The sequence below is a fragment of the Pristis pectinata genome, chromosome 4 (genome assembly GCF_009764475.1).
Source record: "Pristis pectinata isolate sPriPec2 chromosome 4, sPriPec2.1.pri, whole genome shotgun sequence".
Classification (NCBI taxonomy): Eukaryota; Metazoa; Chordata; class Chondrichthyes; order Rhinopristiformes; family Pristidae; genus Pristis; species Pristis pectinata.
In genome coordinates this window covers 63,985,522-64,011,552 of record NC_067408.1, presented here as the reverse complement: position 1 = coordinate 64,011,552, position 26,031 = coordinate 63,985,522, and the positions used below count along the sequence as shown (strand labels likewise).

Genomic DNA, 26,031 nt, shown 5'->3' with positions numbered 1-26,031 from the left:
GATAGTGAGGAGTCTTGAAAGGGCGGATGGGGAAAGGATGCTTTCTCTTTTGGGAGAATCTAGAACTAGGGGTCAACGTTTAAAAACTTAAAATGAGGCAAAGGTTTTTTCTAAGATAAGATATCTTTATTAGTCACATGTACATCGAAACACACAGTGAAGTACATCTTTTGCGTAGACTGTTCTGGGGGCAGTCCACAAGTTTTGCCATGCTTCAAGTGCCAACATAGCACGCCTACAACTTCCTAGCCCGCACGTCTTTGGAATGTGGGAGGAAACCAGAGCACCTGGAGGAAACCCATGCAGACATGGGGAGAATGTACAAACTCCTTACAGACAGTGGCTGGAATTGAACCTGAGTTGCTGGTGCTGTAATAGCGTTATGCTAACCGCTACACTACCGTGCTTGAAACTCTCTTGCTCAAAGCATGGTGGAAGCAGAGTCTTTGATTATTTTTAAGGCAGAGATAGACAGAGACTTGATAAGCAAGGGGGTGAAAGGTTACTGGAGGTAGATGGGAATGTGGAGTTCAGTGTACAATCAGGTCAGCCGTGATCTATTTAAATGATGGAGTAGGTTTGGTGTGGAAGGGCAAGTAGTTTGTAAATTTGTGTGTGAGTATGTTCACATGTTCAAAGATCTCAATTATCTGGTATTCCTGGAGTTGGCCTCAACTCAAAGTCATGGATTGGAAGATACAGGCTTGGAATCGTGACATCTCTTTGGTGGTGTAGATTTTCAGTTGACCAGAACCGACCTGCTTCCTATATCCATGCCTTTTTGTGGCTGAGTGATGAATTGAAATAACTTGGATAAACTGAAAGAATTTTGATAAAGATCAGATATCCAGAGACTTAATCAAAAAGGCCTTTGGTCTTTTCAAAAGGTAGATGAAAGGAAGAATAGGTTTTCTTTCCATTGGTGTTGTGTTGGTATAATGATGTCGGCTGTGGAAATGCTTGTCATTACTTACAGCCTTTCAACATAATGATGAAGACAAGGTTATAATGGGAAAAGGATAATCGGTTTGACAGGAGAGGCTGTGTATTGAAATCGTTCAGTGATACACCAGCAGATCATGTGGAGGGCTCAGATTATTAAAGCCCTCAATTCCAATCAATTGCAGATTGGGTGATCTCATTAATGAAGAGCCTTATCCACAGGAAGTGAGGGATGCTAATTGCAGTGCCGTAAACAATAGAACACTCCATGACCTACACTGAAACCTTTACTGGCTCATAACAAAAACTGTTTTCAGATTTCATAGGTAGTGAAATGGGCAACTATTGAGAAGAAGATTTTGCAATGTGAGCTTTGAGCTTTGAAAAGTGTGATACATAAAATATTCTCAAAAGTATAGGGAGAAGTCTGGTTTTGGGATGTTATTTGCTTCAGTCATTAATTGGAGGATTTTCCAGAGATTTGGAGGCCATTATACAATAATACTGACACAGAAGAAAGCCATTCTGCCCATTTGGGCCATGACAGCACTTTGTAAAGCAATTGTTAGTTTCATTCATAGAAGTAGCACTGTAGAAAAATAGGAGCAGTAGCCCATTTGGCCCTTTGAGATTGCTCCATCATTCAACACTATCATGGCTGATCCTCTGTCTCAATACCATATTGCTGCTCTCTCCCTGTACCCCTTGATGCCTCTTGTGTCTAGAAATCTATCCACCTCCTTGTTAAATATATTCAGCCTCCACTGCCTTCTGTGGTAGAGAATTCCACAGGGGCACCAGCTGTGAGTGAAGAAATTGCTCCTCATCTCAGTCCTGAATGTTTTACTCTGTAACCTACCAACTGGCACGTCTTTGGGATGTGGGGGGAAACTGGAGCACTTGGAGGAAACCAAAGCAGTCACAGGAAGAATGTGCAAACTCCACATCGAGAGCACCGGAGGCTCTGCCTCTCATTCTAGTCCACTGCTCCAACCAGGGAAACAACCTCCCTACATTTCAATCTGTTGAGCCCTGTCAGAATTTGTACATTTCAATGAGATCTCCTCTCATCCTTCCAAACTCTGGTGAATACAGGCCTAGTCTGCTCGATCTCTCCTAATACAACAGTCCCCAAACCCAGGAATTGGTCTGGTAAAGCTTTGTTGAATTAACTGTGGAAAACATTTCACATCTGTTCTGAGATAACAGTGTGCTTCAACAGTTAAATATCCAGTGGACAACAGCTGATGTTTCACCTGAATATTCTTTGGCAGAGAAGAACTATACCACCTAAACCAAACTGACAGTACCCACTGGACTTAAATCACTCAATATTCACATGTTCTGCTGTTGGGTTCACCGTGCTGGAGATGGTGCAGGAAAGGTTCACAGGATATTACTGGGACTGGAGTGCTTGACTTATAAGGAGAGACTGGATGGGCTGGGATTATTTACCCTGGCAGAAAGGAGGCTGAGGGGTGACCTCATAGAGGTTTATAAAACGATGAGAGGCACAGGTAGGGTAGATATCAAAGTCTTTTTCCCAGGGCAGGGGAATGTAAAACTAGAGGGATTAGGTTTAAGTTGAGAGAGGAAATATTTAGAAGGGACCTGAGGGGTAAGTTTTTCACACAGAGAGTGGTGGGTCTATGGAACGAGCTGCAGAGGAAGTGGTAGAGGGGGGTACAATTACAATGTTTCAAAGACATTTGGACAGGTACATGGACAGGAAAGGTTTAGAGGGATATGGGCCAAATGCAGGCAATTGGGAATAAGTCAGGAAGGCATCTTGGTAAGCATGGACGAGTTGGGCTGGAGGACCTGTTTCTGGGTTGTATAACTCTATGACTCTACTTCTCATGTTGCTTTGGGAAATTTGTGCCACTGCAGTCTGCAAATGTACAGCAGTTCTCAAATTACTTTCGAACAGCACCTCAGCAATTTACCAGTGTATGCTGAAGAATTCATTTGTTGTGTTTCTGTACAATTTTGGAGCTTAAAAATAGCACTGAAGCACATAAATTATCTGTTCCATCCTCTGCCTTGCTGCCAGTAATTGTACTGAAGTCACAAACACAGGGCTCATTTAATTTTTTAAAAGTTCTTTGAATGCTCAGATTGCAACTGTGTGCACAAACCTTAGAAAACAATAGGCGCAAACTATGGTTGAGCTACGATCTTGCAAAGCATGGCTTGTTTGAATTTGATTGGTGCAGGTCTGCAAGGCCAAGCAGCTGAGGCACAGGGACTGCAGGGAAGGTCACCAGCTGGGACTCGGCCTTCCAGTAAAACAGAAATGAGTGGCACAGAAGACACCTGTGTCTCCCAAACATAATGGACCTTGAAATATTGGTATTGCTGTGCTCCCAGTGTGAAGAGTATAGAACGTGAACAATCTGAGTCAGGACTGGATGCTTGATTCCCTTACTGACTACAACCCTATCTCGAAGTTTCAAATTTAAGTTTATTGTCAGTTTATTTAAGTTTAACCTCTCTGTCTCAGACTTAAACATACACAAGGGTTCTGCCCCCACAACTTTCTGTGGAAAGGTTCCAAAGACTGAACCCTCCAAAGGAAGTTCTTCTTCCTCTCAGGTTTAATCGGGTATCCTCTTATTCTGAGACCATTCCCTCTGGTTCTGGACTCCCACGACATTAAACATCCTCTCAGCATCAACCCTGTCTAGCCCTTATATGTTTCAATAAGATCGTCCCATCCCATAGTATCCCAGCCCAACACAGCCCATCACTTCCAATCCAATCCCATTCCACCACCTTCTTTCCCATTCAATTCCATCCAAGCACTTCCCATCCTATCCCACCATGTCTCATTCTATCAAAGCCCACCCCATACCATCCCACTACATCCCATCCCATTCTACACCACAATATCATATAAAACCATATGCCATCCCAGCACAACCCTACCCATTGCATTCCATCCCATCCCATCCCACCACATCCCACTACCACATTCCATCCCATTATCCCATTCCATCCCATCAGAACCCATCTGACCATACCCCACCTCACCACACATTGTTGTAGCCGCCTCTGCAATTTAACCAGAAAATGTTTATAATTAGACAATTCCTATATTACGGGACTGATGATACTTAATTGGCTGTAAAAGGCACTCAGGAGTTCTGGGATGCGAGAGATGCTAAATAAATACAAGATTTTCCTTTAGTAAATGAGAAGTCAATTCTTTCCATTTCACGTATTTAGAAGGTGGATGTAAAACCGGGGAGTGACATAATGATCTGCAAGTTCACCATCGCTCAATCTCCACGCTCCAAACCACACTGACTCCCACTGCAGGACACGTGGGCTTCCCCTACTCATCTGCGTATCCTTCTAGGCCGTGGTCTTTCTGATTCAATGCTCCTGGAAGATGGCGAGTAAGTACGTGAAAGGGTGAAAGTGCTCACGTACTGCCTCACATGTATCACCCTGGACCATCGCAGGGAAGGGATGCTGGGTTTCTGGACCTGCACAAAGCTGGCAGGAGTGAAATGTGCTGCCTAATACTCAATGGATATACAGCAATGACTGGATGTCCCTTCTTGCTGCTGGATGCCTGCACTCTCTCATCTGCACAGTCACCAATATCAGGATCATCTTCTTGTTGCTACAGCGCCAATTAATTCAAAGAAACATGATCTCATCGCTCCCAATATTACCAGAGGGGAAAGCAAAACCTCATTGTGGTTTCCCTTGCACACACAACCTGGCCCTCATTGACCTCTGTATCACTAAACTCTGCTACAAAATGACTTTAAAAAACAGCATTACATTGTACTATGCCAAGTACTGTATGTCTTCTACTTGCTTATTCCAGTTTATGCTTTGATTAACTTCTTTCACAGCTGAGGTTGTGCATGGAGTGCAGAGAAGGGAAGGACCCCCTGCAAGCTCTGATGGAAGTGGCAAGGAGAGGGTGCACAAAGGTAGTAGGGTCCAAGGGGGAGCCTGTCACCCGACACCACCAGTTAATGCCCAGGCACCTAAAGTGCCTCCTTTGGTGCACATGATATTGTTCTACAGTAAAATCTGATAATCTGCTATCTGATTATTCGGAAATCCCAATGGATTGGCATCTGCTGCACAGAGTGAGTGGAAACCTACCAGGGCCCCATTTATAATGTGGCCTTAAACTCACTGGGACCCATTTCCACACTCCCATTAAACTCACAGAGGCCCCATTGTCTATGCTGCTATTAAACCCACAAGGGCCCCGTTTCCCATGCTCCCATTAAACTCACCGAGGCCCTATTTTCCATTCTCCCATTAAATTCTCTGGGACCCCATTTCCATGCTCCTTTTAATCTCACTGGAACCCAATTTCCCACACCCCCTTTAAACTCACTAGGACCCCATTTGCCATGCTCCCTTTAAACTCATTGGGTTCACTGGAAAATTATTATACTACTGGATAACATCTAAAAAAAATAATTTGAAGTGTTTTAGGGTATTAGCCAGAATAACATTTGATAGTCTGGGTAACCTGCCAGTCCAGCACTTCCAAAGTCTATTCACTACCCTTTGAGATTCAACAACATGACCCTTGCTGAGTCATCCACCACTGACACTGGGGAGATCACTGTTGACCAGAACTTCATCTGGACCAGCCACATACGTAACCCAACAATGAGTGCCCTGTGGGGAGTAACTCACCTCCTGACAGCCCAAAGCCTTTACACCACCCGCAAGGTACAAGTCAGGAGCACGATGGAATACTCTTCACCTGACTGGATGAATGCAACTTCAATGGTGCTCAAGAAACTCGACATCATCCAGAACAAAGCAGCCCATCCACCACCCTAAACGGCACACCCTCCACCTTCTGCCATTTGTAACATCTGCAAGCTTCTCCTGAACAACTTGCCGAGGCTTCTTCATGTACGAATCCCAAGTCCGTGACCTTTACCAGCATGAAAGTCAAGGGGAGCAGCAGCGTGGGAACACCAGCCCCTCCTCCTTCCCCCTACCATCCTGATGCAGAAGCATATCATCATCAAAACTAGGCCTAAATCCCAGAACACCCTCCCCAACATCAACATGAGAATATTTTCGACACACAGACAGGAGTCATTCAAGAAGGCTGCTCACCACCATCTTTCCAAGGGCAATTAAAATGGTAAATTAATGCTGTCCTTGCCAGTAACACCCAGAAACTGAATAAGTTAACAAAAAATAAAAATAATGTACTCTATTAAATACTCTGTTAACTTTAGCTGAGATTGCTGAGCTGTGGCTCAGCAAGAACAATCTTAATCCATCAGTTACGGTTAATTATCTCAATGTGGCTGTAAAAGCTACTGCTTTGCCAGTTGAGCCATTGAGAGCACAATGAGCGATAGAAGAACTTACCTTTTCTTTAAGACTTGCAAGCAATGCTTGTACTTGTGATTTTTCCTCCTTTATTTTCTCCAGTTCCAATTCCTTTTTTCTGTATTCTTCCTGCAGAGCGAGTAGTTGCTGTTGAGAAACAGGGATGTCATTAGTCACGGGGCCAAGCCAATGCAGCAGTTATTAAAGTCCTCAGAGCTGAAAATGGCTTTCATCGTTCACTCCATCAGGAAAAAAAGTGTTTACAGTGACCATTTCTGAAATTGGACTTGGCGGGAGGGGTGGGAGGGAGACTACCGAGGTGATGTTGCATGCTGTGCCAATAATATTCTTCTCCATTGCCTCTTTGGAACGATTATCCAACACGGCAAAAGAGTTTCTGCCCGTTCACAGTCCACTGACCAAGTCCAATTTCAGCAGCAGCCAATTCAAGCAGTTTTAATTGTGGTGGAAAATATGAAAGCTCTTTATTAAAGAAAATTTAAAAGAGCATGCTGATGAAAAGAGAGATGTAGTACAGAAACGGGCCATTTGGCCCACTGAATCCATGCCAACTATCAAGCACACATTTACACCAGTTCTACACTGATCCCATTATATTTCTCCCCACATTCTCATCAACTATCTTTCATCTACACACTAGGGGCAATCTACGGTGGTCAATTAATTTTCCAACCTGCATGTTTTTTGGATGAGGCAGGAAACCGGAGCACTTGGAGGAAACCCACACAGTCACAGGGAGAACATGCAAACTTTACACGGACAGCACTGGAGGTCAGGATCGAATCCAACTCTCTGGCACTGTGAGGCAGTGACTCTACCAGCTGCGCCACGGTGTTTTAGTCCAAATAATAACTTCTTTGAAGAATTGTTCAGTTCAGCTGAAATTTTAGGACCTTTGCTACTTCCATCTGGAAATTCTGTACACCAACTAGAATGTCACGTTATAATTATGTTGAAGCAACACTTGCAGCTGTCAAGTCAAACACACTGCATTATCAGCCTAGATATGTATGAGAAATAATAATATAACTTTTCTATTGATGAACAATTGCATCTTTACAAAGAGCGATGATCACTCTATGGAGAAGTCAGAGCCACGAGCTGCCCTCATCAGCATTTGTGGAAACTATGAGACCAAACGGCAGATGTATTTTACCAAAAAATTGTGGAACACCTCAGTTTCAGTGGCATGATCCTCATGCATCCATAATGATAGATGTCTGGGTCCCTGCACACAGCTTTAAGGAGTGGTCAAATGAAAAATATGGCAGATGGAATATAATGTGTAGAAATGTGAGGATATTCATTTGGTAGGCAGAACAGAAAAGCAGAATATTATTTAAACAATGTGAGATCACAGACTACAGAGGGTTCCAGAGTATCATCAAGGATCCTCACCATCTAGATCACGTCCTCTTTTCGCAGCTACCATTGGGCAGGAGGTACAGAAGCCTTAAGTCCCACGCCACCAGGTTCAGGAACAGCTACTTCTCTACAACCATTAGGTTCTTGATCCAACCTGCACAACCCTAACCCCACCTCAGCAACGGAACACTATGGACCTCCTCTTGCACTACAATGGACTTGTATCTGATGGAGACACGAGACTGCAGATAGTGGAATCTGGAGCAATAAATAATCAGCTGGAGGAGCTCAGTGGGTCGAGCAGCGCTTATGGGAGGAAAGGAATTGTTGATGTTTTGGGTCGCAGCCCTGCATCAGGACTGGTCTCTGATTTTTTTGCACTAATCTCTAGTTTACCTTTCTCTATATTGTCCTGTATAATTTATGTATAATTTATATTCTGTGTGTTGTCTGTACCTACATGCCTGTGATGTTGCTGCAAGCAAGTTTTTCATTGTACCAGTACCTCGCCATACTTGTGCACATGACAATAAACTCCACTTGACTTGACAGGAGACCTTATACAAGAAACAAGGAAAGTTAGCATGTAGGGTCAGCAATTAGTTAGGAAACCAACATTAACCAAAATTGCAAGGAGAATGGAGTATAAAATTAGGGAAGTTTGGCAACTGTGTTGGTGAGGGCACTGTGTACAGCTTTGGTCTCCTAACTTACTGAATGACACACCTGCCCTTCAGATTGATTCCTGGCGTGCAGGGACTGTCTAATGAGGAAGGTTTGGGGCCAAAACCAGCTGGAGTTTAGGAGAATGAGAAGTGATCTTATGTATGATTCTGAGGGAACAAGGAAAGAGTAGATGCTGGAAACACAAGAAAATAGGAGCAGGAGTAGGCCATTTGGCCCCTCAAGTCTGCCCCGCCATTCAATATGATTGTGGCTGATCTGCACCAGGCCTCAACTCCTCTTCTGTGCCTGTTCCATATCCCTCAATTTTTCAAAAATGTAGCTATCTCCTCTTGAAATGCCCCCAATGATCCAGCCTCCACAATCCACCACGGTAGAGAATTCCAGAGATCCACTACCCTTTGTGAGAAGAAGTTCCCGAGCACCTCCGTTTTAAATGCCCAACCCCTAATCTGGTAAATGGGAGGTTGCTTCCGCGCCTGGAGTCTAGAAACAGTGGGCATAATTTTAGTGAAAGGATCATAAGGCTGCGAGGAGGAGGAATGTCCTTTCTCAGAGGCGGTCAACCTTTGGCATTCTCTAACCCAGAGAGCTGTGGATGCTGACTCACTGAGTATATTAACAACATTGAACATGGAACAGTATAGTGCAGGAACAGGCCCTTCGACCCACAGTGTCGTGCCAAGCATGATGCCAAATTAAACGAATCCCTTCTGCCTGCACATGATCCGTATCCCTCCATTCCCTGCATATTCATGTGTCTATCTAAAAGCCTCTTGAACGTCACTATCTTTCTGTTTCCACTACCAATCCCTAGCAGCGCGTTCCAGGCACCTACCACTCTTTGTGTAAAAAACTTTCCCCGCAATTCCCCTTTAAAAGTCACTCCCTTCTCACCTTAAATCTATGCCTTCTAGTATTCGACATTTCCACCCTGGTTAAAAGATTCTATCTACCCTATTTATGCCTCTCATAATTTTATATAAACTTCTACCAGTTCTCCTTTGAACTTCTGCTCTAGAGAAAACAACCCTAGTTTGTCTAAATCTCTTCTTGTAGTATATGCCCTCTAATCCAGGCAGCATTCTAGCAAACCTCTTCTGCACCCTCTCCAAAGCCTCCACATCCTTCCTGTAATAGGACGACCAGAACTGCATGCAATACTCCAAGTGCAGCCTAACCAAAGTTTTATACAGGCTAGGAGATGGGAACAGTCAGGCGGGATGGAGCTGAGGACAGTCATCAGATCAGCCACAAACTTATAGAACGTCAGAAGGGTCAATTCCTACTCTGATGTTTCACATTTACAAGACATACTTGTTTCCTGCTCTGTCCAGGTCCAGGAGTTCCAAAGGCAGGAATCTCTAGGCTCTTCCTCCTTCCCTCTGCACCTGGGCTGTTTTAAGGAGAATGCAGCAAGGACAATTTTGAGGAGATCAGGATGATGATTATCGCATACTCTGGAATCAACACATCCAAGGAAGGGGAACAGCTGTAATGATCATAAGCCAGGCATCTAGACATCAGGTCTCTCCTCCACCATCAGCTACCTTTTGCTGACACGCTCCATCTATCACTGGTGCACCCAACGGTCCAAGCCCCGGGCACTGAGGTACCCGAGCTGGTGGTTTGTGCTCTGCTCTGTGGCCCACACATGGGCAGAGCTTACTATAAAGTTACGGGCAAAACCACCCAAGTTTTCTTTTTAATGAAAGGTGATCTGTGCACCTGAGAGAGAAAAAAGAGCAAAATACTGCAGCAGCTGCAAATCTGGAATCAGAAAATGCCAAAATGCTTAGCAAGTCAGGCAGCATCGCTGCAGAAAGGGGAGAGACAGAGTTAATGATTTAGCTGGATGATTTTTTTAGACGGGACCTTTAACCATCCTGTAGGCAGATGCACTATTGCAAACCCTGGATTATCGTACACATGAGATATGTGAGGTTTATCTGACACTACGCATTTGATGCTTGTGAAGTTTCCTTATCCATTCTCGGACAAAGGCATGCTCAATATTTTAAAGCACTTGTCGCCTCCTGTTTGTTCAATTTCTGGATGTCATGCATTACCTATTGCACGTTCATTTACTGGTTGCGTGCCCTGCAATGCATGGTGTGGATTTAGTTATGGCTGCTGTGCATTCACTCACTCATTTATAGCTTCATTGCCTACTGCGCATTAATTTCTATGCTGAGTGAGCTGCATTGCCTGCTGCACGCTCACTTACTTCTCTCCTTGCCTGTGGCACACTCACTCACCTGTTGCATGCCCTGCATTGCCTGCTGTTGGAACTGCAGCTGCTGATCCTTGGTGTGGCTTTCCTCTATTCGATAGAACTTCCCCTGCTCCTGTTTCAGTAGCTCCACTTCATTTCTGTAGGCATCCAGCTGCCACCTCAGACTGTCATTCTCCTCCTTCAGTGCACGGGCCTGGGCAGCCAGAGCTAAGGAGAAGAGCAAAAATGAAAGCTATTTACTGCTGCAAGCCAACATTGTTTACAGAATGCACTCAGCCAGATGACCTCCATGCAGTCTTATCCTAGATGAGACTGCAAACCTTCATAATTTTGAGCTTTAGTCAGTTGCCCCTTTCAGCATTGACTGGATACTTTAACTGATGTGTAAGCGCACAGTGATAGAAGCCAGCTATCGGTCCCTCATACCTGCTGCTATTTAATGAGACTCTGGTTAACCCGCATACAATCTACAAGTGCCTTCACTTACCCCATTTCTTAACCTAGTTAACAAACAAATATTTAAGACTTAAAGTGGATCTGCAGCCACTTGCTGTGTGTGGAAGAGAATTCCAAATTGTCATCATCCTTTGAAGTGTTCCCTAACCACCTTTTCACATCAGGCTTCATTTTTATACCAAGGCTTCATGCTCTGGACTCCCAACTTGGAAACAATGTCCCTGCACAACTTAGCAATTACCCTTAGTACCTCAAATCATATGTTAACCCAATAGATTCCAGGGAATATAACTCATATTTAATTTAACTCCCAATTTTATAATTCAAGTCCTGGTTAAACCCTGTGGGACTCCCACCAGAACAATCTATACTTTTTCTGTGATGTGCGCCCAGCACTGAGCTCATAGCACTTGGCTACAAACTTTCTTTGTCCAATCTTCCAAGATACATCAGCTTCCTCCACAGATTATTTCCTCCAAGGTGGTAGCTGCACAAGAGGAGTGATAACATATCCATCCAACAGGCTTGGGTCCCTGTAAATGTCTCCGGCCTAACTAATTGAAATAATAGCTTAGTCAAGGTAAAATCACAATGTAGGGAATGGGAACTGTTCTCCTTCATTTCATATTAGCTACAGAATCACAGAATAGTTACGTGATGGACCATTCGGTCTATCGAATCCATAGTAACTCTATAACAGAGCAATCCAGCTGCTTCCAATACCCTTCAATCTGACCACTGTCCTGCAATTTTTCCTTGGTTATTCAGCTCTGAGCACAACAACTGAATCTGCCTCCCCCTCTACCCCTGGCAGTGTATTTCACACCCAATACTTCACCTTTCTTGGCATTAACTTTAGCCTGCCACCTCCCGCCCATTCCCCCAACCCCTCTCCCTCTTCTTGGAGTCTATTCCCATCCTCAGAGCTCACTACGTCTCCTAGTTGTGCAAAAGAAGTTTTACATGGTTCTTTTGCCAATCACTCTCACTATGTGTCCCCTTCGCCAATGGGAACAGTTTCTCTCTATCTGTCTGTACTCTTCGTGATTTTAAACAGCTCCACCAGATCCCCTTGCAACCCCCTCCGTTCCAAGGAGAACACCACAGCTTCTCCAGTCTATTCAGGTAACTCAAGTCCCTTATCCCTGGATTCATATTGTTAAATCTCTTCTGAACCTTTTCCAAAGCCTTCATGTCTTTTCTAAAGTGTGATGCCCAGAATTGGGCACAATACTTTATCTGTGTCCAAACTTGACTTCCTTGCTCTTGTACTCTCTGTTTCTGTTTATAAAACCCAAGATCCCATTTGCTTTTTCAACCACTTTCTCAATCTGGCCTCCCACTTTCAATGAACACACATGCACCTCATGGTTTGTCTGTTCTTCAAGTTGCGCCATCTAATTTATCTTGTCTCCTCTCAGTCTTCTACCTAAGCGTAACTTTACCTTTCTCAGCATTAGATTTCATCTGCCATCTATCCACCCACTCCCCAGCCTACCTCTATCTCCTTGGAGTCCATTCCTATCCTCATCATTCACGGTGCCTCCAAGTTTTGTGTCACCTGCGAACTTCGAAATTGTCCCACGTGCACTCTGGTCTAAATCACTGATATATGTTAGTGAAAGTGATGGTCCTGGTATTGACCCCTGGTGACTCCACTGTTCACTCCCCTCCAGTCTGAACAACAGGAGTCATAGAGTCACACAGTGTAGAAACAGGCCCTTTGGCCCACCATGTCCATGCCGACCATGTTGAGAGGTAAATGACAAACTGTTGCCTCTGTGTTCCTTAGTGGGTCCCTGCTGGTGGGCTCCATAGACACCTGTATGGAGTCTAATTCCTCAGTGCCTTCATTCACTTGTTGTACTGAGCACCACACTGATGCCAGTCCCTTACTGGCCAGCGGGAATATAGCTTCCAGGGCACTGAGGGGAAACCAACTTTTGACCTCCTCCACTGCCCACTCAGTTGTCATGTGTTGTAGGAGGTGCACCATTTACAGAGAAAACTTCCCCAGACCAGCAGGGACCCAGTGTAGTTGGTTATAACTGGCCAGTATCACCAGATCTCACGCTGTTTTGCTTGGGTTTATCGAGGTATCCCACCATCCTCATCCTCCGCCCATGCTAATTGAATGGCAGATCACTTTTGAAGGGCTGTATTGGCTTCTCCCTACCTTCTGTTCCTAGAATTTGCACCACTGTGTCCCCAAGGGTGGCACAGTGGCGCAGCTGGTAGAGCCGCTGCCACACAGCACCACGGACCTGGGTTCAATCCTGACCTCCGGTGCTGTCTGTGTGGAGTTTTCACGTTCTGCCTGTAACCGTGTGGATTCCTCTGGGTGCTCCGGTTCCCTCCCACATCCAAAAGATGTGTGAGTTGGTAGGTTAATTGGCTGCTGTAAATTGCTCCTAGTGTGTAAGTGAATGGGAGAACCTGGGGGGAGTTGATAAGAGTGTGGGAAAATTAAAAAAAAAGCAATGGGATTAATGTAGGATTAGTGTAAATGGGTGGTTGATGGTTGATATAGACTCGATGGGTCAAAGGGTCTGTTTCTGTGCTGTATTACTCTATAACTTGTTACTAATCTAGTGTCCCAGCACTTAGTTTGTCGTCTTCTATGCCTTAGTGATTCAAATACTCGTCCAGATACTGGACCATTGGAAATTCCGAAAAATAGGCTAGCGGGTTATTGGAGTCTTACTGTATACTAGCAGGTTACAATCCATCCTCCCAAACGTTTATATCTATGATGAATCAAGCTGGAAAATGAAACAGGGGAGAGTGCTGGTCCCAATCCAACTGAAGTGTTCCCTCATCAACCAGTCCACCCAACACTTGTGAATCAAATACACAATATCCTACACTGGGGAAAACATCACTAGATGGACAAAACACTGGCTGTAACCCAAGCAGATGTATAAAAGCAATTGACAGAAATGATTTTAAGTTTTCCAACCAGCTGTTGCTGGTCACCAATCAGTTCCATGTGGGATAAACCTTAATAAATGAGAAGGTTTCGACAAGCAATGACTATGATTGTCTGGATTTCTCTGGCGTAGTGGAGTTCTTAAAGTTGTCATCTCAAGTCAAAAACCCACACTGAAAAATCCTCCAATATCCTTCAACACTCTGTTAAATTTAAATGAGGTGAAGGGGTATTGCTAATCCCACTGTCTCATTAAAGCCCTAAATCTGCCAATGATGATTCACTGTTAGGAACCATTCTGCTTGCCACCTTAGGAACAGCTTCATGCAATGGGGCACTTGCAGTTGTGAATGATTTCACCACCAGCCCATGCAGGTCAACAGTCATCAAACAGGTGAGCAGTTCACTCCTGTGGATGGGGTATTACAGTCAGAGATAGATACAGAAGGGAAACGGGCCCTTCAGCCCACTGAGTCCATGTCAACCATCAACCTACATTATTTTATTCTCCCCACATTCTCATCAACTCCCCCCAAATTCTACCACTCACCTACACACTAGAGGCAATTTACTGTGCCTGATTAACCTACCAACCTGCATATCTTTGAGATGTGGAAGGAAACTGGAGTATCCAGGGGGAAAGCCAAGCAGTCACAGGGAGAACATGCAAACTCTACACAGACAGCATCGGATGTCAGGACTGGGTCTCTGGTGCTGTGAGGCAGCGGCTCTGCTCGCTGCATCACTGTGCTGCCCAATTGGACCATTATTGGAGAGCTTCTACTTCCTCAGAAGGCTAAGGAAATTCAGCATGTCCCCAATAACTCCTATGAATTTTTACAGATGCACCATAGAAGGCATCCTATCCAGATACATCACAGCTTGATATGGCAACTGCTCTGCCCTAGACTGCGAGAAACTGCAGAGAGTTGTGGACACAGCCCAGCGCATCACGGAGACCAGCTTCCCCTCCATTGACTCCTTCCACACTTCCCACTGCATCGGGAAAGCAGCAACATAATCAAGGACCCTTCCGCCCCGGTCACTCTCTCTTCTCCCCTCTCCCATCAGGCATAAGATACAAAAGCTTGAGAGCAGGTACCACCAGGCTCAAGGGCAGCTTCTATCCTGCTGTTATCAAACTCTTGAATGGACGTCTCATATACTCAAAGATAAACTCTTGATATCCCAGTCTACCTCGCCGTGGCCCTGCACTTTATTTGTCTACATCCACCGCACTGCCTCTGTAACTGTGACACTATGTTCTGCACCCTGTTTTCCTTTCTACTACCTCACCGTAATTACTTATGTATGGAATGATCTGTCTGGCTGGCACGCAAAACAAAAGATTTTCACTGCGTTTTGGTACATGTGACAATAATACACCTATACCAATGCCAATACAACATTGACTTACGAAGCAGGCAGAGGGTGTTGACCCAACCTGAGGCTCTGACTGAAATGCGACAGAGGGGTGACAGTTGTGGAGAACCCCCTCTCCACCCCCCCCCCCCCCCCCCCCCAAGTCATCTGTGCAGCTGAACCTGCTTGGAGGTGAACCACTCCTTCTCCTTGCTCTGGGAAATTCCCTTAGTATTACCATATCATGTCAAGAAAGCAGTGGAGTTCATGCCACAATGAATCTCTGGGTCCCTTTGCTACTTCCTGTATGTATGTGCAGTGAACTCCTCTGGAGAGGATTTGACACAAAGTCAATGTGACTACCATGCCAACTCCAGATTATGGCTTTTTCTCTGATTAAATTGAACTTTTTGTTTTATTGAAGACCGGCATCGGGTAAGTTGAAAACTCTGGTACCTCCTTGTCACTGCGTAGTTCTGGCTTTGTCCAATGACTTCAGTAATTAGAAATACAAGGTGTAATTACAGTGAGGACAGATGCCAGCCAGTTTAATGAGAAACCGCAATTTGTAAAGCAGACTGTTGTCACAGGTGTTAGCTTATGGGACCTGGTTTTGCAAGCAGATGACAGTATATGTGGATACGTGACCCATGCGGAGAGAAGAATATATTAAAGACAAAGATGTCAAAATGCAGATCTTACATTCATTCTGGAAGGACTCCCCTTGTCTGAGGGAGCAGCGCCCTGTAAACAGCCAAGGTGCGGAACTGGCACCCAATCATCTCCCATTGAGGGACATCCAAACAAAGCCTGGGCAGGCAAGGTCACCACTCACTCACACAATGGAGATCTCATATCCCGAGGTTCGACAGAAAGAAAGGAATGAAGGGTAGAAGGGAGGAAGGGAGGGGGAGGAAAGGAGATAGTGAGGAAGAGAGGGAGTGGGGAGGAGGAAGGGATGGAGAAAGGAAGGGAGAAAAGTCATTTCCCATGGAGCAGGCCACCATGGGAAATCTCTCATCTTCAAACATAAAACCATCCTTTCTGCTCCCACTTGTGAGCCGTCATTCTCTTCTTACTTGGGAGCTCTTACAGAGTTAGGGACTGTCCAAACACAGTAAGCAGTAACTCTGAGTCCTGGGCTGAGCAACCAATCAGACAATGGACTGCTAATTTACTGCCGCTGACTCTGATGTTTCCTCAACCTCAGCACAGTTGCTTTACTGAGTTCCTTTCTCTACAGTGGGTAAAGGGAGAAAACATCTGGTGTCAGCACAGCTGGAGGATGACTGCCTAGTGAGTGAGTGGTAGAATCTGGGGAGATCTTATGAGAATGGCAGGGAGAATAAAATGGGATTAGCGTCAATAGGTGGCTGATGGCCAGCACGGATGGGTTGAAGGGTCTGACTACAAGAACCATAGGAAGTAGGAACAGACATAGGCTATTCAGCCCCTTGAGCTTGTCCTGTTATCCAAGAGCAACATGGCAAATCCAACATTTCTCAGGTCCACCTTCTTGAAGCTCTGCCCTCGAAGTCCTAAAGTGCATGATTTATCCCTTACTCCTTAATGATGACTCACTGGTAGAGTTGCCTTGCTGCTTGGGCAGTGACAAGGGGAAGGTGCCCTACTGATGAATTTTGAGTCCTAGGGGCAGAAACAAAAGTTTGTATGTGTGTGCGTGTGTCTGTGTACCTGTATGTGTGTGTGTGTGTTTGTGTGCGTATGTGTGTGTGTGTGTTTGTGTGCGTGTGTGTATGTATGCGTCTGTATCTGTGTGTCTATGTGTGTGTATGTGTATGTCTGTGTGTGTGTGTGTGTGTGTGTGTGTGTGTGTGTGTGGTTTGTGTGTGTGATGTGTGTATATGTGCATGTGTGTTTGGTGTGTGTGTGAGCAGAGAGCAGGGAACAGTGCATCCTGAGCCCCACTCACTGGTGTCAGATTTTTTAAAGGTCCTTCAGTGCCTGTTTTACAAGCCTTCACAAGGCGCACGCAAACAATGCTCCATCTGGATTTCTGAGATGACTAACATCCACGCAGCTCCTGCTAAACTGGTGTGCCCTGTGCCTGTTTTACAGCAGAAGAACAGACACTCACTGTTTCCTGCCCCTTTGGAAAACCTATCCCACACTATCCAGGAAAAGTGATGAAGTCATGTCACCCTATGGGAGGAGTTGGATGGGGGAAACTGTTGTTGAGTGATGACAGCACAGAGAAGAATGCCTTCTATGATGACCACAGGATGCTGCAGTCTTTGGAAGTCTCTTCCTCAAAGGAAGAGAATTCCTTTGGCTGCAGAGTGAAATGCCAATCCTCTCACCAGGATTCAGGCGCTCCAACAGACATGCTTATTTATTCCAACTGCTCCTCCACACTGAGTCTCCAAGCTCCTCTGAACAACACAGCACCCTATAGTCAACCACCTGACACTGCACTTAAAGAAGTTACAGCTTTAACAGCAACACAGTGGAGCAGCAGGTAGTGCTGATGCCTCACAGCTCCAGAGACCTGAGTTCAATCCTGACGTCAGGAGCTGCCTGTGTGTGGAGCTTGCACCTTCTCCCTGTGACCGTGTAGGTTTCTTCCCGGTGCTCCGGTTTCCTCCCACATCCCAAAGACATGCGGATTGGTGGATTAATAGGCTGCTCTAAATTGAACCGAGTGTGTAGGTGAGGGGTAGAATCTGGGGGGAGTTGATGGGAATGTGGGGAGAATGAAATGGGATTAGTGCAGGATTTTGGTGCAAATGGGTGGTTGATGGTTGGCATGGACTTGGTGGGCTGAAGGGTTTGATTCTGCACTGTTTTCCTGTATGAAATAAGAATGGGAAATGTGGATGCTGGCGGCCGGTATGGACCCAGTGGGCTGAATAGTCTCCTTCTGTATTGTAAATAAGCAACAATGATCTTTTCACAGAAGGAAGGGCCAAGAGGTTAGCAATTATTGTGGCATTAGGTTTAGTCTTGGCTGTGAGAAGTTGAGAGTGGCTTTGAGATTACTTATTCCATTTAACTCGTGCACAATGACCCACTGATGTGGGGAACAGTGAGGGTTCAATACTATCTTTACAAGATGGAGACGCAAATGATGATGAGAGGTCTTGACCCAAAATGTCAATGGTCTACTTCCCTCCATAGCTGCTGCCTAACCCGCTGAGTTCCTCCTGCATTTTGTGTGTTGCTATCATTACAAGATGATGCTTGTAATTGAAATCAGCAATTCTAGTCACACGTGTGTTCCTCTGTTCACTTACTGTGAAATTAAACAAGCCAGCAACATCCATCTGGGGTCCCATCACCAGGCACCTGCTCAACAATCCTTCAGGGATAAAAGAACCATTCAGTAAGAGATAGGCACATCCGGATCGGATCGCAAGGAAAAACCATGCTGGAATGCACAGACTTTTAGCCAGTTGACAATCATCGGCAAACTGCAATGTGTGGGTCAGCTCCACACCAGCACAGCCCCATCCTTATGTTGGGAAGTCAGACTGAGCCCAGGGCCAGAAAGATCCTGAGCTGAGTGCACTCTACATCCGCTGCTCAACTTTACTCCGGGGTAAATGAAAATAAAAGAACCCTGCAGGTCCTGGAAACCTGAAATAAAACGGTAAAACGCTCAGCAGGTCAGGCAGCATTTGTTCCTCTTTCCACAGAAGCTGCCCGACCTGCTGAGATTCTCCAGCTTGTATCACCACCCCACCAGGTGACCAACCCAGGCTGAGAAGCAAATGCAGCTAAGTGGTTGGTTTTCTTTCAATCAAAAGTTTGTGTATAATTTTTGTATAATTTATGTATAATTTATGCTTTTCTTGTGAACATAGAACATAGAACCATTACAGCACAATTCAGGCCCTTCGGCCCACAAAGCTGTGCTGAACATGTCCCTACCCTAGAAATTACTAGGCTTACCCATAGCCCTCTATTTTACTCAGCTTCATATACCGATCTAACAGTCTCTTGAAAGACCCTATCGTATCAGCCTCCACCACGATTTCTGGCAGCCCATTCCACGCACTCACCACTCCCTGAGTAAAAAACTTACCCCTGACATCTCCTCTATATCTACTCCCCAGCACCTTAAACCTATGTCCTCTTGTGGCCATCAATTCAGCCCTGGGGAAAAGCCTCTGACTATCTACCTTATCAATACCTCTCATCATCTTATACACTTCTATCAGGTCCCCCCTCATCCTCCGTCTCTCCAAGGTGAAAAGGCCGAGTTCCCTCAACCTGCTTTCATAAGGCATGCTCCGCGTCCCAGGCAGCATCCTTGTAAATCTCCTCTGCACCCTCTCTATGGCTTCCACATCTTTCCTGTAGTGAATCTGATGTATCTGATGTTTCCGTTGTGTATCTGATGCTATGTGCCTGTGATGCTGCTGCAAATAGGTTTTTCATTGCACCTGTGCAGACATGTACTTGTGCATATGGCAATAAACTCATCTTTGACTTTGACTTAAATTTGATGGTTTTAATTAATTTACAGACAGACAGTAGCCAGAGTAGGCCATTCAGCCCCACAAGCCTGCCCTGTGGTTTAACAAGATCCTGGCTAATCCCATTGTAACCTTGAAAACGCTTTTCCAATTTACGCACAGTAATCTTTCATTCCCTTGCTTATCAAGAATCGACATACCCCAGCTTTAAAAAGATTCTGCTTCCACTGTCCTTTGAATTCCAAGGCCTCACAACTTTCTGAGAGAAGTTTTTTTTTCCTTTATCTCTGTCTTCAGTGGGTGACCCCTCATTTTTAAATAGTGACCCCCTGATTCTAGATTCTCCCACAAGAGGCAACACTCTCGCCACATGCACCCTGTCAAGGCCCCTCAGAATCCTACAGGCTTCAACAGTTTTTAAATATGATCCATAGAGATTTGGGGGAAAAAAAACTGTTTGAAGGCCTTTGTCAGCAGCAAGCTGTAGGAAGGTCATCAGAATGGTGAGGGTGAGGGGAAGGGGCAGAGCGTCAGGATCTGCCACCTGAGGGCTACCTGGTGCTAGTGGGCTGCTCTGCTTCACAGGGTGGCACTGGGCAGTTGGGTCTCCAGGATGATTGGACAGACCAGGCCGTATAAAGAGCATGCAGTTGTGGGAAGGCCAGGGTTGGGGTGGGGAAGGCAGGTGATGGGTCAGATTAGCTCGATTTCAAATGAGGTCCAGCTTTCTGTAGCTCAATAACGGGGTGTATGTTCTGTCTTCAACATGACTACTTCTGACCCTTCCCTCCCTGCCACCCCTCAGCCAGGGCTCCTCAAGGGCCTCCAACAACTACACATCGTGGTCCACCATCACGTCCCTAATCCATCGTCCTTCCTGCAGACTATTTCTTTGTCTCCTTGAAGAGTTACCAAGGGGATCTCTAAATATTTTTTTCACCTAGAGAATGATTGGAATCTAGAACATACTGTCTGAGAAGGTGATGGAGATAGGTACTCTCACAACATTGAACAAGATCTGGATGAGCACTTGAATTGCCAAGGCATAGAAGGCGATGGACCAAGTGCTGGCAAACGGGATTAGTATAGATGGGTAGCTGATGGTCAGCCTGGACATGGTGGGCCAAAGGGTCTGCTTCTTCGCTGTATGAATCTGTGACTCTATGACCCACAAGAAAATAGGAGCAGGAGTAGGCCGTCAGGCCTTCCAAGCCTGTCCCACCATTTAATAGATGCTTCCTGACCATCTGAGTTCCTCCAGCAGTTTTTTTGCTCCAAATTACAGCATCTGCAGTCTCTTGTGTCTCCACCAATTAATATGATCGTGGCTGATCTGTGCTGGCCTCAACTCCTCCTCTGTGCCATTTCCCCATACTTCTCTATTCCTCGATGTGTCAGATATTTATCCACCCTCACTTTAAATACTTCTGGTGATCCAGCTTCCAGCACCCTTGGGGCAGAGAATTCCGGAGATTCACCACCCTCTATGAGAAGAAATTTCCACATACCTCAGCTTTAAATGACTGGCCCCTTATCTTGTAATTTTGTCCCCTTATTTGTGACCTTCCTGTTACTATCTGTGTAAGGTATACTCCATTATATTATCTGTTTTAAGCTTGTGCAGAGCCTTTAATGAAGAAAAAAACAGAACATCTTCTACGTATAGGCAGATGGTAAAATCTGTGCATTAACAACCTCATTTCAACTTCCACCCTCAATGGCCCTCTGTAGGACAGGCTGCCCTTTTTGTGAATCGGCTTATTCAGTTGCTTTTCCAATTCTTGGATGTGAGCTATTGATAGTTTATAGAATAACTCTGTGCGTGCGACAGGTCACATCTCTCAGGTAATTTTCAAAGCCACTGGAGCTGTGGGGCAATTTATCCTTTCAGCACAGAGTTTGTGTTCTTGAGATCACTGGAGAGCCATTGCACTCTTTGGAATTAGTGTTTTAGAAACTGCCGATAGCTTCTTCTTCTTCCCGGTTTCAAGATGTCTGTCTCGGACTGAGTTGTTCTCGTGTTTTCTGCTTTTGTTTCAGATTTCCAGCGTCTGCAGTTCTCTGATTTTTCACCTCATTGCTGTTTGTGGGGCAGTGTTGTGCCTGGATTAGTCGTTACCTTTGGTTGGTGCGCTTCCTATGTTACCACAGTGACTACTTTCCAGAAGTACCAGCAAGAAGGAGAAGGAGAGCAGGAGCAGGGGACAGGTAACCTACAGGTTCCCCTCCATGTCACATCTGATGGGTCAGAGGCTGGGTATCCAGTGGTGACTGATTCACCTCCTGATACCCCAAAGCCTTTCCAGGCAGGAGTGTGATGGAATAATCTCCACTTGGCTGGATGACTGCAGTGCTACAAATCTCTAACCATTCAGGACAAAGCAGCCCACTCGACTGGCACCCCATCCACTACCCCAAACATTCACCCCCTCCACCATCAGCACACAGTGGCTGTAGTGCGAACCATCCACAAAATGCACTGCAGTTACTCACCCAGGTTACTCAGACAGCACCTCCTACACCTGCCACCTAAACCAACAGGAAGGATAACTCTTCACCCTCACTGTGACTCCTGACCCTTGCTGTGACTCTTGACCATCATTGCAACTCTTGACTCTTGTTGTGATTCTTGACCCTCATCGTGACTTCTGACCCTCACCTTGACCCCTGATCCTCACCATGATTCCTGACCCTCACCTTGATCCCTGACCCTCAGAGTGACTCCTGACACTCACCCTGACTCCTGACCCTTGCTGTGAGTCAGGACACCAGCTCAAGATGCCTTTGTGATGAATTTTATTTCTCTATTGAAGCTTCACTTTTTCAGCGAGCTTCTCCTGCCATTCCACACACATTCCTTTTTTAAATAAAACACAATTTAATAAAGCTTGTGATTAAATTTTAAAAAAAGGCAATCTTTTCAAATCCACAGATAATGGGACAAGTCAAAAGCACAATTAATGGAGGCCCCTTGAGGTTTATTCCCTTTGAATCAGATACAAGAGAATCTGTAATCTCCCACTGGCAAGTGTCACTTCCCAATAATCAGAGGAGATTGTCTGATTCCTAATGTTGTACTCAACGATTGCTTTTGTGTTTGGATGGAAAGAGAGGAAGAGAAGTATTTCTCTTTGCTCCATCTCTCAGACGTCCCCCACACATACTCACTTGACGATGATTTTCCTTGCCTGTCACATCTCCCTGTCATATATTCAATAAACGCCGACTGTGTGTATACAAGTAATCACTTTATCTCCTTTACTCCTTGTTAATAGAGGTCTGAAGTCTAAAAGTCACCACATTGTCAAAAATGGATGTTGGGGCTGTCAATTAAAGGGACCGGAATAAAATGTAAATTTAGATTGCTGTTACAAATCACTGCTTGCTTGACTGAAAATATTAGGTTGCCATGGTGCTTCCCATGGCAACGTGATATTTTATGGACAGATGATCTCCTCCTGTGGTCTCTATAATGACTAGCAAAAAAAAATACAGATGCAAATTAAGTGCTCCCACCTTAAAGAATGTGTAGTAAGATAAAAGGTACAAAGATCATGAACGAATTCTTATTGTTTCCTGGTGAATTTGGAGTGGGGGCCTTATTTTTAGTGGGATACTGATTAAGAACGGACATGGTGCAACTTTCCTCCAATGCTGTCTGGCACTGGGTTGGGGGCACCACAGTCTGTCTCCTTTTCCTTGGGAGTTCCATGCAGCAACCTCCTCACTACCACCCAGAACAGCAGCTTACGGACACCCTCCAATGCAGGCTGGTCCCTGGCTGGTGTGCCCATCTGTGTCAATGCATGCTTGGACCCTACTCTTTGCGCTCCCACAACCTTATTGCTTGGTTGATTTATTATTATCATGTGTACCGAGATGCAGTGAAAAGCTTTTGTTATGCGGGCCATCCAGAGAGATTTCATACATAAGCACATCAAGGGAGTAAAGAGGAAACAGAACGCAGAATATAGTGTTGCAGCTATGGAGAAAGCGCAGTGCAGATAGACTAATAAAGTGCAAGGGCCACAATGAGAGGTAGATTGGAAGGTCAAGCGTTCATTTTTAGCGTATGAGAGGTCCATTCAAAGGTCTGATAACAGCGGGATAGAAGCTGTCCTTGGGCCTGGTGGTTTATGCTCTCAAGCTTTTGTATCTTCTGCCCGACAGGAGGTGGGAGAAGAGACAATGACCTGGGTGGGACGGGTCCTTGATTATGTTGGCTGCTTTCCCGAGGCAGCGGAAAGTGCAGAGAGTCCATGGAGGGAAGGCTGTTTTCATGATGGCCTCTGGTGAAGATGGTACCTAACAAGGGAATTCAGCAAATGAGAGCAGCTGGAGGTGGTGGGAGAGTCAAGATCATGTGTGATCTTCCATCTCAGCTCCATTTCCCTGCACTCTCCCCTACCCCTTGGTCTCCTTGATGAGAGGAAACCTATCGATTTGTGTTTTGAATTAACTCAAAGACAGCCCTACAGCATTAAACACCAAGTGGTGGAAGATGGGATTAATACGGATGGGTGCCCACTGGCCGACGTGGAGATGGTGGGCCAAATGGCCTGTTTCCATGCTGTATGACTCGATGACTCTATACTGTGTGAAGCAGTGGCTGGGATTGGCTGAGCCCTAGTCCCAGGACCGTGAGTCCTTCTCAATTCCTCAGCCCGGGGAAATGTAAAACCATAATAATTAAAGTTGGAGTAGACCACTTGACCCCTCGTTCCTGTACCACCACTCATCAAGATCATGGCTGATCTTCTACCTCAGCGCCATCTTCTGCATTGTCCCCATATCTCTAGTTTCCCTTAATATCCAGAAAACTGTGAACTGAACAAAAAACAGAAGATGCTGGGAACACTCAACAGGTCAGATGTGGAAAGAGAAATGGTGCATTTCTAACATTTTCTATTCTTGTTTTAGATTTCCAGCATCTGCAGTTTTTTTTTGATTTTCATTTGCTTTTGGAATCAGTCCCACCTCTCTTCCAGGAACGCAAACCTCAAAGAAGTTCTCCTGTACTCTCCAATGGGATTTCCATTTGTCTCTTTCACCATCAATGTCTATTTCCTCGCTTGCCCATGTTAAGATATTGACCAAAACTTGCTTCTATAACCACATCTCTTTCCTTAGCAAATGTCTCCAGCTTCAATCCATTGCTTGTGGATTCCAAATGAAATAATCCTTCACAATCCAGATCCACCCGGATCCATCTGGTGTTTCTCTATGCATTATACTGGCATATTGACTCTGGTGGTTATTGACTCTGTTTCTCTCTCCACAGATGCTTCCTGACCTGCTGAGTTTTTCCAGCAGTTTCTATTTTGATTTCAGCATTTGCAATTTTTTTGATTGTCAGTATTGGAACCTGCACAGCTCCTTCAGCTGAAGTGGAAGATTATGGGTTCAGCACCGACTCTATGGACTTGAACATATAATTCAGGCCAACACACCAACACAACACTGAAGGAACATTGTACATTTTCTGCATGAGCCTTTAAACTGAGAACATGTCTCAAGCGACGCAAAAAATTCAGCATAGTATTTCCGTTAGGGCAGGGCCCTGAACAATACTGCCCTCTTAAATAAGATCACAAAAGCAGGCCTGGGCAATTTATTTTCGATTTTGGTGACAGGAACGTTCTGGGGGAAATATCTTGAGGGACACAGATTACTCAAGGATGTCTATCATTGAATTGTTAAGCAAAGGTCCCAACAGGTGAACTGACTGAGTTTCTGAGGGACTAACAGGAAGAATTGATAAGATGAGGGTGTTTGATGTAGGCTGAATGGCACTTAGTAAGGTCTCATGCAGGGCTACGCACCCAGTACTGGGGAGGTGGGATAAGTCTGCATAGCTCTTCATGAACTAGCACAGAAATGACGGGTTGAATAGCCACCGTCGGTGATATAAATTCCACAACTTCATTGCTCTTTGCGGGGGAGCTGGTTCCCCTGCTTCTCATATTAACAACAACCACTCTGCATTTACATGGCTGTACATGGTTCTGAGCTAACGAAAGGCAATGTATACATGCAGGCATTTCCCCTTCTGTGAAAGGACAGGGAGGTGAGGGGTGCGTCTGAACTCAGAATGAAAAACAGACAACTGGAAGGTTGCTCGTTACACAGCAGACTCTCCCCTTTTTCTCTTCAGTCACAATGACAAGTCACTGCATCAATTGCCTGTCCTTTCAAAAAGCTTCTTCACTCCCAGATATCCTGAAGCCACATCCAATTGCTTTTTAATTGGTTTGTAAACCTCA

The 26,031-nt window shown here is 45.2% G+C and overlaps 1 protein-coding gene across 1 annotated transcript in view; it reads right to left on the bottom strand.

Moving 5' to 3' along the window:
• enox1 (ecto-NOX disulfide-thiol exchanger 1) overlaps positions 1-26,031 on the bottom strand; it is a 208,690-nt gene that overhangs the window by 26,171 nt on the left and 156,488 nt on the right. The window contains exons 9-10 of the mRNA XM_052014133.1: positions 10,605-10,789; positions 6,316-6,423 (exon numbers count right to left, since the gene is read on the bottom strand). Of these exons, the coding sequence (XP_051870093.1) occupies positions 6,316-6,423; positions 10,605-10,789 (293 nt within the window). The remainder of the gene's footprint in view (positions 1-6,315; positions 6,424-10,604; positions 10,790-26,031) is intronic.